The sequence below is a fragment of the Passer domesticus genome, chromosome 5 (assembly GCF_036417665.1).
Source record: "Passer domesticus isolate bPasDom1 chromosome 5, bPasDom1.hap1, whole genome shotgun sequence".
In the NCBI taxonomy this organism is placed as follows: domain Eukaryota; kingdom Metazoa; phylum Chordata; class Aves; order Passeriformes; family Passeridae; genus Passer; species Passer domesticus.
The window spans coordinates 42,544,528-42,559,525 of record NC_087478.1 but is presented as its reverse complement, the minus strand read 5'-3'; the positions used below and the strand labels follow the sequence as shown (position 1 = coordinate 42,559,525).

Here is a 14,998-nt window from a genome sequence, read left to right as displayed (position 1 = left end):
ATAGTGCGTGTGCTGTTTTGCAACCCTTCGCTGAGCCTTCTTGCCAGGTGACCGATGCGCTCTGGGCTGGCTGGGATAGCAGGAGGAGTACAGGCAGGTAGTGGGAGCCTGGAGCTTGGCAGGACAGATGCTTTGTGCAGGTAGTCGGGAGAAGCTGAGAAGAAGGCTCAGCCCCGAGGATAAGGAAACCTTCCAGTTAGGTCTAGTCAGGTTACGTTCTAAAAAGAAAATGTGGAGTCTTAATAACAGATACTTCAGAGGACACTGGTAGCTTTTCACAATCTTTTCCTTAATGAAGCTTTCAGTAGAGCCTGTAGAATAAAAACTGAGGAAAACTCAAGCAGATAACCCAGATAGAGGCAATAATCCTGTTTGAACCGTCTTGTGTAATACTTGAGCAATTTTAAAGCACAAACCTATAGTAAACCAATGGATTTTTATTGCTTTGCATGCAGTTATGTTATACTGTATGTGTCTGTTACGTTTACCTGACTTTCAGAGAATCATCAAGTTTTGTGTAATAGTACAAAACAAAATCACATTTTTGTAGTTACTTGTGTTATTTTGTTGTTACTTGTGACTGGTGGATTCATAGTGAGAAGCAAGTTGCAAATTTTTCCATAGATGGTGTGGTGGATTGACCCTGGCTGGACACAGCTCTATCCCTCCCCTCATCTGAGCAGGGGAGAGAAAGTACAACCAAAGGTTCCTGGGTCAGGAGAATCACAGGGAGGGATCACCTGCCCATTGCAGTCGTGGGCAGAACAGACTTGACTTGGGGAAATTATTATAATTTATTACCTATCAAATCCTAGTGGGTTAATAAGAAATGAAACCTAAATCTTAAAACACCTTCCCCCCAACCTCACCCTTCTTCCTGGGCTCAACTTCATTCCTGATTTTCCTCTCTCCCACCCCTCAGCAGTGCAGGGGAATGGGAAGTGGGAGTTGTGTTCAGTGCATCACATGTTTTCACTGTTGCTCCTTCCTCCTTAGGGGCAGAACTCTCTGTACTGTCTGCTCCAGCGTGGGGTCCCTCCATGAACTTCTCCAACATGAGTCCTTCCCACAGGCTGCAGTCTTGACGAACTCCTTCACTGTGGGTCCCTTCCACAGGGTGCAGTCTCCAGGAACAGACTGCTTCAGTGTGGGTTACAAGTTCACACCACATGGATCACACGTTGTGCCAGCAAACCTGCTCCAGCATGGGCTTCTCTCTCACCAGGACCTGCCAGGAGCTTTCTCTTCTGTAGGCTTCCCATGGGGTCACAGCCTCCTGTGGGTGCATCCAGGTGCTCCAGCAGGGAGTCATCCATGGGCTGCAGGGAGACAGCCTGTGTCACTGTGGGCTGCAGGGGAATCTCTGTCCCCACACCTGGACCACCTCTTCCCTCTACTTCTGTACTGGCCTTGGTGGCTGCAGGGTTGTTCTCACATAATCTTTTTTCTTTGTCCGCTGCTGCCCAGGTTGTGGGTTTTTTTCCCTTTCTTAAATCTGTTACCTCAGAGGTGCTACCACCACTGCTGATGGGCTCAGCCTTGGCCAGGGGCAGGTCTGTCTTGGGGCTGGCTGCCACTGGCTCTGTTGGGCATGGGAGAAACTTCCAGCAGCTTCTGACAGAAGCATCTCAGTGGGCCCACCCCACTACCAGACCCTTGCCATGCAAACCCAGCGTAGATAGCCTTTGGACAGAAGCTCAGTATGAATTCCTGTTTGCATTAACCACACTCTGACTGTTGACTGCACTGTATGTGAATGCAAGCCTCCAGTACAAATGTGCTCCATCAGTATAACTGCAGGAATGGTTTACACTCTTAGCTCAGTGAATTCAGTTATGCCTTACTTTACAATAGCTGGAGATTCACCATGAAGAGCTCTATCTGTGCTATCACATAGATAATCCTTTAGGAATTTGCATAGGATCTCAGATTTGCAGTTCCAAAATCCTGTAATCTGCTGTGGAAAATTTGAGAATGAGGTCATTCTCGGGGGTGGTGCTGCTGACCTTAGAATGCCCCTCTTCATGTTACTGCTTGCTACAAGGTCTTTTTCCAAGAGTGGATAGATTCTGGTTGTTTTTGTTGGTTTTTTTTTTCTTCTGGGAAAGCACTGTTACTTGGAATACATTTGTGCTCATCTCATTGCAAGTGGTTTTGCAGTGGTTAAAATTGTGTGGTGATGGGATTTAGAGAGCCAGAAGTGTGTGAGAGGATTGTGAGCAATCCAGAGTTCATTCACAGTGTGCTTAGCAGAGCTGTAGTATCAGTTTGCAGGGCAACTGTCTATATATCAAGTACTAGTTAATGCTGTACAACTGTTTTATTCTTTTTTTTTTTTTTTTTACAGCTGATGCCTTTGACATGTTGACACTTTGAACGTGTTTTCTTGCCTTTTTTTTTGAGAGGTGGTGTTGGATACAGTTGGGGCTAGTGATGGATTCTGGGGACCTGCAGGGTGGTAGAAGCATTAATGTACAAGAGACACTAGCCAGTAATGAGTCCAGGAAGAGGGGGCATGTGGAATGCTGACACCTGGGAATCATATGGCAAGGAAGAGAATTCATGTGGGGGCTGGCTTTTGTGAACCAAAGTGTAGCCTCCTATTTATGGTGTTTGACCCTTGCTTTACACTTTAATGGGCTTTGCTGCTAATTAGTTTTTAATTTGTCCTAAAAGGTAATGTTACTTACAGAAGATTTTCTTCAATGAAGTTGTTTTACAGTGATATAATTTTAGTGTAAACATTCTGAAGTCTCTCTGAGAATATGACATCTACTTAGGTAACCAATTTGTTTTCAGTGATGCTGGTTACAGCCAGTTCTTTACATAGCTGTGGCTAATGAATTGATAGACCCTGGAAGAATTTGTGCCAGAATGTGATGTAACGAAATACTAAGTTTTGAATTAAATCTTTGTAGTTGTCTGAGGCAGCTTTACCCCTATATGCAGAAGACAGTTTTGACTGATAAGTTTCACTTTTTCCTGTTGCTTCCCCCTCAAAAATCAAAGCAAAAATGTGCATGTTTTTTACCTTCTTGTGTGCAATTTATCACTCCTTGGTGAAGGAGATCAGTGTGATCTTCCCCCTTATCGCAGTCAGACAGGAAGGAATTGTCATTTGTTGAATAATTTTAACTTGTCTCTGTGCCAATATAGAAACTTAAGGCTTTAGTTAAAGCACTATTTCATCCCCCAAAATTAGTCTGGACTATTGGAAGGTAATGACATTGGTAACTGGCAAGGGTTACCTGTGGTCAGAATGAAAGTGTGAAAGAAATGTATTCTCTGTGTAGTCTGAATTGAAATGCTGAAGTTGATTATTGTACTTCTGCTTTTTGCAGAGAGCTGCACAAAGTGAAGAAGTTACAACCTAGTGAAGTTAGCTTAACCAGAAGTTTGTGATGTGGTCAATCTGGCTCATTCTTGTAGAGGCCTTCCAGTACCTAAAGTAGCCTACAAGAGCTGGAGAAGGACTTTTACAAGGGCATGTAGGGATAGGACAAGGGGAGTGGATTCAAACTGAAAGAGGGCAGGTTTAGATTAGATGTAAGGAAGAAGTTCTTTACAGTGAGAGTGGTGAGGCACTACAACAGGTTGCTCAGTGAAGTTGTGAATGCCCCATCCCTCAAAGTATTTAAGGCTAGGTTGGATAGGGCTCTGAGCAACTTGGCCTAGTTGCGAGGTGTCCTTGCCCATGGCAAGGGAGTTGGACTAGTGATCTTTAAGGTCCTTTCCAACTCAGGCTGTTCTATGATTCTGATTCAGGTTGAACAGCCTTCCTGTATGAACAGATTCAGCTTGGACTGTGCTGGCACAAAAGTTTTTGTGCCACCAAGGTGGACTTAGACTGAGGAACTGATTTGGCTCAGAACTGTGCAGTAAAAGTTATTTCTTAAGCCAAATCAGTTCTGTGATCTCATCTGTTATTTGACTTTGCAAACACTTGGGCTGATCAGGGGAGTACGTGGAAGGATGACTGTTCAAACTAGCACTGCTGCTGAGAAGTTAAAGCTTCCCATTCAGGCAGACTTGCATTTTGTGGGAAAAGGAAATGGTGGAGGTAGTTACAGATGTGAGTGAAGTTAATCGAGAAGGACTGAGAACTGTGCTGAACTGGTGGGTAGAAAAGCAATTTGACTTAATTGTAAACTCAACAGCCAATGAAGAATGAAACAAAGGACTTCCATTCTCAATAACTGAAAATTAGTGGAACTTAGGTGTAATTAAAAAAAAAAAACTCTTTGATTTTTGCTATTGGTAGTGTTTTTTCATCTGTTTTAGAAATCTTCCTGGCGGATTTGGCAGCAAATGTCTGATCTCCCTCAGGAAGCAAATACTGAAATAACTGATGAGCAATCAGTTAAACTGAAAGATCTCTCTTTTTCCTCATCACATTTTCTCCCACATAAATTGTTATGTGTGGTACTCTGCAAGTGATAAGTGTTATTATTTCAGCTGTAGCAGGAAATGGAGCTAGTGGTTTTAATTTTAAGTCTGTCATCTCTTTCTCAAAAATTCTTAATTTTCAGTATCATCCATGGAGTCCAAAACTGTCTAGTGCATTCTCTCTTAAAGTGTTTCTGGATACAACATCTCAAACACAGATTAAAAAGTAGTGTATGGTTTATGATGAGGCTGACTTTGGCCAGGTGCTTACCCAGCCACACTCTCTCCCCACCTCCACCAGGCAGGGGAAAAAATAAGAAGGAAAAACTCATGTGTCAGGACAAAGAGAGATCATTTACTGATAATCATCATGGCACAAGAGGCTCAACTTGGGGCACATTAATTAATTAATTTGCTCCCAGGTAAGATAGAATTGGATGGTGAGAAACAAAGACAAAATTAAAACATCACCTTTGTCACCCTTTTCCAGTGCTCAACTTCAGTCCTTCACTGCTTGCTCCCCAACTCACCTGTCCCTGATGGATGCAGGGGGGTGGAGAATGGGGGTTTATGGTTAGTCCACAGCAGCTCCTCTCTGCTCTTCCTTCCTCCTCACACTTTTCCTGTGCTCCAGAGTGGCCCTCTCCATGGCCTACAGTGTGGATGGATACGTGCTCCACTGTGATCCTTCATAGGCTACAGGGAATCTTTGCACCAGTGCCTGGAGCTTGTCCTTACTCTCCTTCTCTGACCTTGCTGTTCACATTAGTTTTGCTCACAAACTCCTATTTTTTTTTTACCCCTTGCTCTTCTTTCTGTATGGTGCTGTTTGCTGTCCTTTCTTAAATACATTTTCCCAGGTGTGCCACCAGCTTGGCTGAAGGGTTCACCCATGTCCTGTGGCATGTTTGTGGAGCTGGCCGTGTCTGGTGAGGTAGAGCTCTTGGCCTCTCTTCACAGAGGTCACCCCTGGAGCCCCTCTGCTGCCAGCAATCTGACATATACACCCTGTAGAGGTGCTCAGTTGGTAATGCATTTGAATTAGATCATGCAAATACAGAAAAAATTGGGGCAAGCTGATGTTGATTTCTTTCAATTGGGATGCCTTTTTCATTTTACAAGTCATGCTTCTTTTTGGCCATTTTGGGACTATTTCTGAGGGGTTGCATTGCATCCTATTGTTACAAAAGTAAATGGTCAGGGTTACCAAAAAGTTTATTTTGTAGCTGGCTATTTGGAGACCTCCTGTAGCCCCTTGTGGAAGCAACTTGTCGAGGGATATGCAGATTTTATTTTTCATTTGTGCTGGTGGAAGATGTTTTTATCCACAGCCAGTGCCAGCTGTTCCACGGTTTCTATTGGAAGTTCCTGTCCTCTGCTGGATGGCAGCAGAGTTTTGATGTTGTTGATCAGCATTTTTCAGATGTAGTTAAGAAGACCTAGCTCACTTTTCCTGAGTTGCATTGAGAATGCTGTCAGGGTGTGCTTTCCCAGTAGATTTGCAGAACGGTAATTTCTGGCAAGGTGGCAGCAATAAACACTCATATTTGAGCTGTAATTCCTGTTGTAGATTAAGTCCACATCCATCATCTGTATTCCCTGATCTGTTCAGAATAAAAGTAGGGTAAGTTGAACCTACAAGTAAGGGTAGATACTGCCTACACTTTCTCACTGTCTGACATAGATTAGAGAGGACTTGGAGTGTAACTTCTGTCTTAGTAGGTGATATGGAAGGGAAATTGCTTGACTGCTGCTTAGAGAATTGAGGTAGCAAATGTGCTACTGAAAATATGAGGAAAGAATCGTTCCCCTGAGACTTTTATAAAGACGTGGTATTGTGCTATTTCAGATATTTAATAGCTTTAAGACCTGCAGTGTTTTCTCTTTATGTAAGAGGCCATTATTAATGTTTTGTGTTTTGAAGTTTCAGAATAATTTTATCACAGATATGTCAGCCTTTGAATATTATCTGTCTTTTTAAGGTACTAGCATAAAGTTGCTAGCCATAAGAATGCTTTTCTGTACTCTTAGTGCTGGAAAAGGTTCTTGGATAACTGTTAGAGATATGCAGAGTCTGGTGTTTAAGACTTGTATAGATGGATGAAGACTTTTAATTTAGTAGTTTACCATCTGTTACTGAAATTAGCCTACTTGGTAGTTAAGCTTCTTCCTTTGGAATGAGGAGGCATTTCCTTTTTAGGATGGTTGCAGAATAGTAATCTGTTACACTGGTATCCTGCTGTGATTAGCCCTGCACTCTCCTTTTTCCTTTTTCCTTTTTCCTTTTTCCTTTTTCCTTTTTCCTTTTTCCTTTTTCCTTTTTCCTTTTTCCTTTTTCCTTTTTCCTTTTTCCTTTTTCCTTTTTCCTTTTTCCTTTTTCCTTTTTCCTTTTTCCTTTTTCCTTTTTCCTTTTTCCTTTTTCCTTTTCCTCCGGATTGGGCACTTCCTATGTTAGACCATGAGGTAAGAGACAGCTATATGGGCAAAAGTGAAAGTGCATAATAGGCTGAACTGGAAAGGCAGCACAGATTTGGTTTTTCTTTCCTTTCTTCAGTGGCTGATCATTTATCACCCTATACTATCCAGTCCCTGTAAGGTGGTAGGATTTCTCTAAGCTACCTTTGTTGTAATGGATTTTACAAAACTCACTAGGTGATTTCACAGCTGGTATTAAAGCATAATATGGACCAGAAGACCATTCTGTAAAGTAGCGTGTTCCTTCAATTGTAACATTCATTGAGAGCACAGTATTAGTGGATTAATAAGCAGCATGTTTTATTTATTAAAGTAATCTGCATAGCAGTAATATTGAATGTGAAATGAGAAAACTGGAGTGTCAGGAAAATGAAATGCAGGTAGCTGAATTACTAAGCAAAGCACATTTGTCTAGAGATATGGAACTTGGATTTCTTCTCTGAGCTAGTTTGTGCTGACTTCACAGGCAAGCTTCTCTTGAATTCTAGTGGCATTCACACAGTAGCATTAAAGGTCACATATTGTATGGGTGCTCAGTATTGATTTGTTCCTAACTGCTTTAGCCATGTCACTTGGCAGGCAGTGTAAAAGTTGTGGTGGTGAACTATTGCTGTAGCACAGGGAGCAGAATTGCACTGTTTTTCCAAGCAAAAAATAGTTCTCCTTTCTAAAAAAGCAATGAAGAAGCTTTTAAAATTGTCTAATTCCATGCCAAAATTCCTTCCTTCAGTACTGTAGTGGTCTCTGTCAGAGAAGCTTTACAGTCCTGCTGCAGTAGCTCTGCTAGGTGAGAAATAACATTTGGGTTTTTTTTTGCAAGTACTTGCATAGGTGAGTCTTCTGATTGTGGTATTTGCTGCTTTTGTATTTTGGCACTATCTATTTGTAGTTATTTGTTTGGTCCTGCCTTAGTCTGTTGATAGCAAGCAAGACTTTTGAAGTAGCTTTTTGTTTTTCGAAAGGGTAGCACACAGAAATCTTGTTAGTTGTTTTGACTAGGGCCTTGACAGCTTGAGGCTTTTGTAAACACCTCTGGAAGACTGAAAGTGATTGAAATAGTATATTTCTAATGTATGCTTGCTTTGTATGCTTGCTCATGCCTCCATGTTCATTAGCAGTTGATTTTCCTGTATGTCTGTATGGAAGCATCTTCTAGGCTGTTCGGTTTACTTCCTTGAAGAAGTGCTCTTACTCTGTGTGTATGAACAAGGAGAATCCTGGTGGTTATGTCTGCTTTTCAGTAACATTTTTCCCCCCTTTGACTGAAAGTAGAATAACCAAGCAATAGCTCAAAGAATGAATGAAACCTACTCTCCTGCAGATCCATCTCTCCTCATTGTGTGCCTTCTCTTAGTCTTGGCAACCTCAAAAGCCCTTACCTCTGCCTCCTGCTCTGCTGGCCTCTTCTAAAGATCATAATGCTCTCTCTTCCCAAGGCTTCCTATCTTCACATGTTACTGTAAAAACAGGTTGAGGGTTTCTTCCCCCTCAGGTACAATTAGTTTTCAATTTAATGTCTTGATAGAAGAATAGCTGTGCATACTGCTATTCAGTCAGCTACACCATCTGTCCCATCAGTATCATCTGTCACTCTGCTGCAGGCCACCTGTGTTAATAAGGAAGCTTTGCTTTTGCTTGTCAAAACACCTTCAACACTTCTGTGTTTTCTAACCACTTAATTAAAAATAAAAAAGAGGAGGCATAAAAAGGGGGGAAGCATAACCAGTTGTGATTGTCAGATTTTTTTTTTTTCAAGTATGGACTGGAATGTATCTTCTTTTGGGTTTGTTAATTTATTTTAGTCAGTGGAAATTTACATTACTTGGAATTGGAAAAAGTGGAGTAAATACAGGAGTGAGAAGAAATCTCAATCTAAAAACATTGCAGAATATGACAAATAGAAATAATTGCCTACAGCAGCATAGGGAACTTCACTGAAAGCTCTAGAGCTTTCAAAATATGTGCTCAAATATCTTCTGTGAAACTTCAGTATGCTAGAGGAAAGCTAATAAAAACCACTACATAATATGATTCTGGAACACTTACTTGATGGGAGTTTGTATTCTTGTTGGAGACAAAATTAACTGTTCTATTGTAAAAATATTTATTGTGAGCAGCAGAACTGCTAAACCAAATTTTCTCTGACTTTATTATATTTCCTTTTTAGCATGTTTGTGTATGTGTGTTCCAGGTCTTTTTATCCTTATTGTCAGAGATTCTTGCTGGGCAGGGGTGGTATACACGTGGTTGGAATAAACTGGCCAAACAGCAGTAGTAGCGTTGGAGCTGTTCATGTCTTCCTCTCCAGCAGCCCTGAGCTTGGCTATCCTTAGCCATTGACAAACAAAACACAAAGAACAGCTGAAATTGGACAAAGGCAGTTCTGGGGGAAAAGGGGGAAGTAACAGAGTGCATAAAACTCACTTCCTCAGTTTAAAAAATGTAAGAAAGTCTGCCTAAAATAACATGGGAAGTCAAGTATTGTATGTGTTCAATCATCCTGATTAGTTAATAAAGGTGGTAAGTTAAAAGTTTAGTTACAAGAAATTAAACAGTCATTCATTTATTTATTTAAATGTGTTTGGGAGACTTATTTTCATTGGGTAGCCATTCTCTGGACATTAGAGAATAAGATCAATGTGTAGTTCAACATTTCCTTGTTTGATCCACATCTCATCATTCTCTTGTAGGTGAAATACAGGGTGGTAGGTAGTTACTTTTTGTAGTGGTTTTTTTTTTTTGTGTTTCTTTTTGGATTGTTTTTGCTTGTTTGTTTTGGATTTTTAATTGGTAATGTATACTTAAAAGAATTAAAATCTATAGACAGGTCACCTTCCTGACCTGTTTATATGGTATGACCAGATGTATAGCATTGCCTCACAATTTTTTCTCTCAAATATGACTTATTTTTGCCAGTTTCATAGCAAATCAAATTTATTTTGGCATCAGCATGTCTGCCACTGTCCATCTTACCCTAAAATGTGGAAATCGAGTCCCTATAATCACTTTAGAATTGGGTCTAGTTGTATGTTTAAGCATTTTATATGCTTAGACCTTACCATGTAACTTTCTGATTAATTTCTCCCTGTCTGTTCCTTTTCTGTGGTGTCCCCCCAAATATATTTAAGATATGATTGTTAATGTCTTCATAATTGTAGGACAAAACTCTTATTTACTGTCAGAATTTAGGTGTTGATGTATTTAAATATAAACAATGCACATTCTCTCAATAAATGGCATTTTTGCTGTCTTCCTTGCAGTCTAACAAGCTTGTTTGTGTTATACAGTTCTAAAAAGTTGTATTTTCTGAAGCTTTTGCACAGAGGCAGTGATGTGTGTTCATGGGCTCGAGGCCTTTTGAGTGTTTTGGAAAAGTTTAGCTGGATGCTTGCTCTCTGCTTGCAGCAGAGCGTGGCGGGTGTGAAAGATGAGCGTCAGCCAGTTCCCTCACAGGTGTTCATCCTCCTCCTGTTTGGAAACAGCTTCAATGACACCGATAGGGACCGAGCTCTGTGCACAGTGCAGAAGCAAGGTGTGCCTCTGTGGAATTTTCATCCAATATTAATGTTCCCCAAGGGGCCCGTGTGGGCTCCGAGCAGGCTCAGTGCTTGAGTGCCTGTATGCAGTATAAACGCTCCTCTTAGCACCCCCTTTTTCTGGGGTGTTTTATAGCAAAGTGGCCACAGTCACAGGATGTGGAGGCATGAAGGGCTTTCTGAGCAGGTGACAGGCTCACAGTGGTACAGCCCCTTAGGTATTATGGGGTGCCTGCATGGAAAGAATTGTTTTTCTCATATATGGGCTCTCCTGTTGTTTACTGACAAAAGGTTTATAGTGGCAGAATGTGCAGCTTGCAGCCAGGCACTGCTCCCTCAGATCTGCTGGCAGGTAGAAGTGCTGATGCTGCTGCCAGAGAGCTGCTGATTCTGGGTTATTTTAAGCCAGGATTGGCTCCCCAGTGTAGTTACAGTCAGCATCCTGGCATAACTAGGGATGCAGTCTGGGGACTGGGGTGACTGAGGGGGAGCTGGGGACTGCTGAGATCAGCCCAGCTATTAAAATGTGTTATCCTTAATATTAAAAAATAGTCTTTGAGCGTGCCCATCAGAATGAAAGCCATGCTTTGCTTACAAGCACGTCTCTGGTAAAGTCCAGCTGTGCAAAAGTTTAAAAATTGGTCTTTTCCATAAGTTCCTTATTTTTAAGTTTTCAGTTGGCTCACATTAGTTGATATTTAGCATAAGACACTTTCCTCTGCTGGAGCTGTCCAACAGTATATGGTCATTCACAGGCAGAGACCCAAATTGTCCCATTTACCTGAGGCAGCACTCATACTGACAGCTTGCTGAAAGAAACTGAGAATGGTTTATGCATTTCAGGGATCATCTGTAGTTTCTTACTGACTTTTCAAACCACTGAATGTATAATTTGTTATGACTGCTTTTCTACACAATTAGTGTACAAGTAAATAGCCAGAAGAATACAAATGACTAAGTTATAAAATTGTGTGTATAATATAAATGTACTCACAAAAGTGAATGTAGACAGCTCTAAAAAGCTTCCAGTGAGGTGTGTAAGTGGCATGTAATGTCTATGCAGACAAGTAGTCAATATGTAGGTGCAGCAAGGAAGCACACCAGATAAATTTAGTTCTAGGTTTGCAAATATATACATAGTAATAAATTCTATATTATAATTTGTAGGACCTTGACAATTCAGAGATGAGTAATCGGATTTTGGAATTAATTACTATGATGTTACTTCTTTATGTATTGATTAGTTTCTGTAAAATGAGGTGTTACTTAACTGCATCAAGACAGCCATATCACTCAAATGCTGTGTACGCTTATTTATGGCAGAGTAATGTAGCAGTGCAGTTATGTTTGAAGAATTTGTTTAGTCAGGTAGAGGTAATCTGTCTGTTTTGTGCTTGCATAAAGAGAGACTTACTGTATTGGAGAGAGGCTGACTGCAAGGGTGTGTGTACTGACAGGACAAGAGAAATGGCTCCAAACTGAGAGTGGGTTTAGGTACGATGTAAAGAGAAATTCTTTACTGTGGGGTGGTGAGGTGGTGGAACAGGTTGTGCCGAGAAATTGTGGGTGCTCCATCCCTGGAAGTGCTATTGTAGATACATGGAATAAATATGCTATAAAACTGAAATAATAAATTAATGTTACACCTACAAGTTGACTTCTTCTGTCAGCAGAAACAGGATGATTTTTCTTTGTGGAAGCCAACACAGAAAGGTGGTGAAAAAATTAACTGTACACAGTAAAAGCACTCTTAGAAGGAAAGAGGAAAAGGGACTAAAATTGTGTGATGAAATGAGACTTTAGCAGCATTTTTTTGTCCCTGCCTAGTGTCCTTTTGCCCATTTTGGCTCTTTTTTATAAGAGCTAGAATGGTGCCCATAAGATTTGTGAAGGCAGACAGCAGAGGAGAGGAAGATGTCCTGGACTTGGTCTGACTGCTCAGTGCATTAGCAGGGTGGGCAGCTCTTAGCTATGGTCACAGCTTGGTGCCTGAGGTAGGATTGGCAGAAGAATGGAGCAACAAAGAAACCTCTGTAGGAGATTGGCCTTCCCTAATTTTGCGTTTACAGACCATCTTGACTGTCTTCTGCTGTCTGTTAGGGTGACTTTAAACATGGTTATGTGTAGGCTGAAAGTGCTCACACCAAGGCTATTTATGCATATATATGTTTAAATATATAAAACATCCTTAAAATACACCTTTAGTGTTGCAGAAATGTAGCATTTTAAATTCTTTGAAGTTGGATCTGATTCCAGTACAAATGTTCAGCTTAATAAACCAGTCCACTCTTGCTAAGAGTAAACATTGAACACTTCCTGTGGGTGATTAATCCCTTTGGCTTTTCAGTTATGGGGGTTTTATTTAAGGTAGAATGGGAAATGCTTTTGGTGTTTTAATTGTGGTATTCTTTAAAGTGCTTTTAAGTATATTGAGAAAAACACAGCAGCTTGGTGATAGTTCAATCAAAAGTTAAGAAAATTGAAGCCAGCTGAGTTATCTATTACTGTGTGTTACAGACACACAGCAGGTGAGGATCTGAGAGGAGATGGGTACCAGTTTACCACAGCCTCATCTCCTTTCTGCACATGTTCTTTGACTTCAAGGTATTTAACGTAGTTTCTGTGAATATAGGCTAAATGGATGCTTGTTGCTTTTAAAATGGTTTGTACAGGTCGTGTTTATTTTAAATGGGTTTTATTTATTTCATTGCCTCCTTTTCTTCTAGGAAACCCAGCGCTTGCTGGCGGAGCCAGTCCCTGGGATAAAAGCAGAGCCAGATGAAAGCAACGCACGCTATTTTCATGTGGTCATTGCAGGTCCACAGGATTCCCCCTTTGAGGGTGGGACATTTAAACTTGAACTATTCCTTCCAGAAGAATATCCAATGGCAGCTCCTAAAGTACGTTTCATGACCAAAATTTACCATCCTAATGTAGACAAGCTGGGAAGAATATGTTTAGATATTTTGAAAGGTAAGTGTTACTATGTTTTCTTTCTTCTTACCATATTAAATATAGATGTTTGTAAGTTGACCCTAAGAAGAGTTTTCTTGTGTTTAAAGAATATCTTGCTTCTTATTTAATCTGGAAAAACTTGCTATTTCTGTAGACTGTGGTGAATATGGTGTTTCATAGTGCCATAAATGTTTCTTCAGATAAATGGTCCCCAGCTTTGCAGATTCGTACAGTTCTGCTATCAATCCAGGCTTTGTTAAGTGCTCCCAATCCAGATGATCCACTAGCAAATGATGTAGCTGAGCAATGGAAGACCAATGAAGCCCAAGCCATAGAAACAGGTGATGTATCTTCTAACTTTTTTTTTTCCCTAGTTTTAGGAGTGGCTTACTAATCACTGGCTGGGGTATGTAAAACCTGACCTCTAGTTTTATATCTGCAGCTTGAAGAAACAAAAAATTACTGCATACAGTCATAGTCCAGGTGTCCTGAATGTGCCTGCAGTGGTCAATTTTTAAGCCTGCGAGGCCTGATAGAAGAAGAAGCTCTCTTGATATGTTTTATCTTGAATTTTGATGGTCCTAATTTGCTAGTCTGTCTGATTTGGAGTTCTGGTAAAATGAAGGAGCATTCTACTGCTTGTCCTCTACAGCTTAAGGAATGGATTAACAGGTTCTGGAAAGTACATCTCTGATATTGCATCTGTTGCAGGCTGTAGTGGAATGGATGAGCTGCTATATTATGCCTCTTCACTTTTGGATCCACTACTGTCAGACTGCTTCTATAATATATAAAAGTCGACAGCTGCTGGAATTCAAAATTGCACTTAAAAATCTCAGAACTGATACAGTTTGTGTGCTTGCAGCAGTGGTATAAAAGATCTTTAAGAATATGAATTTAAAATTATTTAATCAAGCCTGAAAACGCATCTTTTCTTAAATGTGTTTCTTTTTCTTTACAGCCAGAGCATGGACTAGGCTATATGCCATGAATAATATTTAAATGCGCTTTGAACATCAAGTGTGCATCACTTCTCCTGTTCTGCCAAGACCTCTTCCTTTTTTTGTTTGCATTTAATGGACACAGTCTTAGAAACATTACAGAATAAAAGCCCAGACATCTTCAGTCCTTTGGTGATTAAATGCACATTAGCAAATCTGTGTCTTGTCCTAATTCACTATTGTACCGCATGAGCAGAGGCTAGAAGTATCATCTGGATTGTTGTGAAATTGTTTGAAAGCAGCAGCACATCTCTGCTTTTAATCATTTTTCCAGTCATGGTTTAAGTATAAGCACTGTGAATGAAGGTAGGCAGGGTTAGCTGCGGGGCTTTTTGTTTTAATTTTGTGGGCTCCTCCTCCCTTTTTATGGTGATGCTAATTGCATTGGTAAAAGCAGCTAACCAGTTATATTTTAGAATATACCCTCTAGCCCAGTCTAACTTAGACGCTGTAGATGGACAAGCTTCATTGTTTGAACAAAAAACGGGAACATTAAACATCCATCACCTTCACTAATATTATAGTGATTCTGCTGTCAAGTGTAGAAAAATCCCTCCAAGAAAAAGCTTGTGACCATTTTGTATGGCTTGTCTGGAAAATCTCCTGTAAATCTTATGTTTTAGTAAAATATTTTTTGTTATTCTA

General features: G+C 40.5%; 1 protein-coding gene across 5 annotated transcripts in view; it reads left to right on the top strand.

Moving 5' to 3' along the window:
• The window catches only part of UBE2N (ubiquitin conjugating enzyme E2 N), a 52,127-nt gene extending 37,129 nt beyond the window's left edge, over positions 1–14,998 (top strand). For all 5 annotated transcript variants that reach the window (XM_064419713.1, XM_064419715.1, XM_064419711.1 and 2 more), the window contains 3 exons: positions 13,124–13,370; positions 13,553–13,693; positions 14,314–14,998. In XM_064419713.1, the coding sequence (XP_064275783.1) occupies positions 13,124–13,370; positions 13,553–13,693; positions 14,314–14,354 (429 nt within the window). In that variant the 3' untranslated portion in view covers positions 14,355–14,998. The remainder of the gene's footprint in view (positions 1–13,123; positions 13,371–13,552; positions 13,694–14,313) is intronic.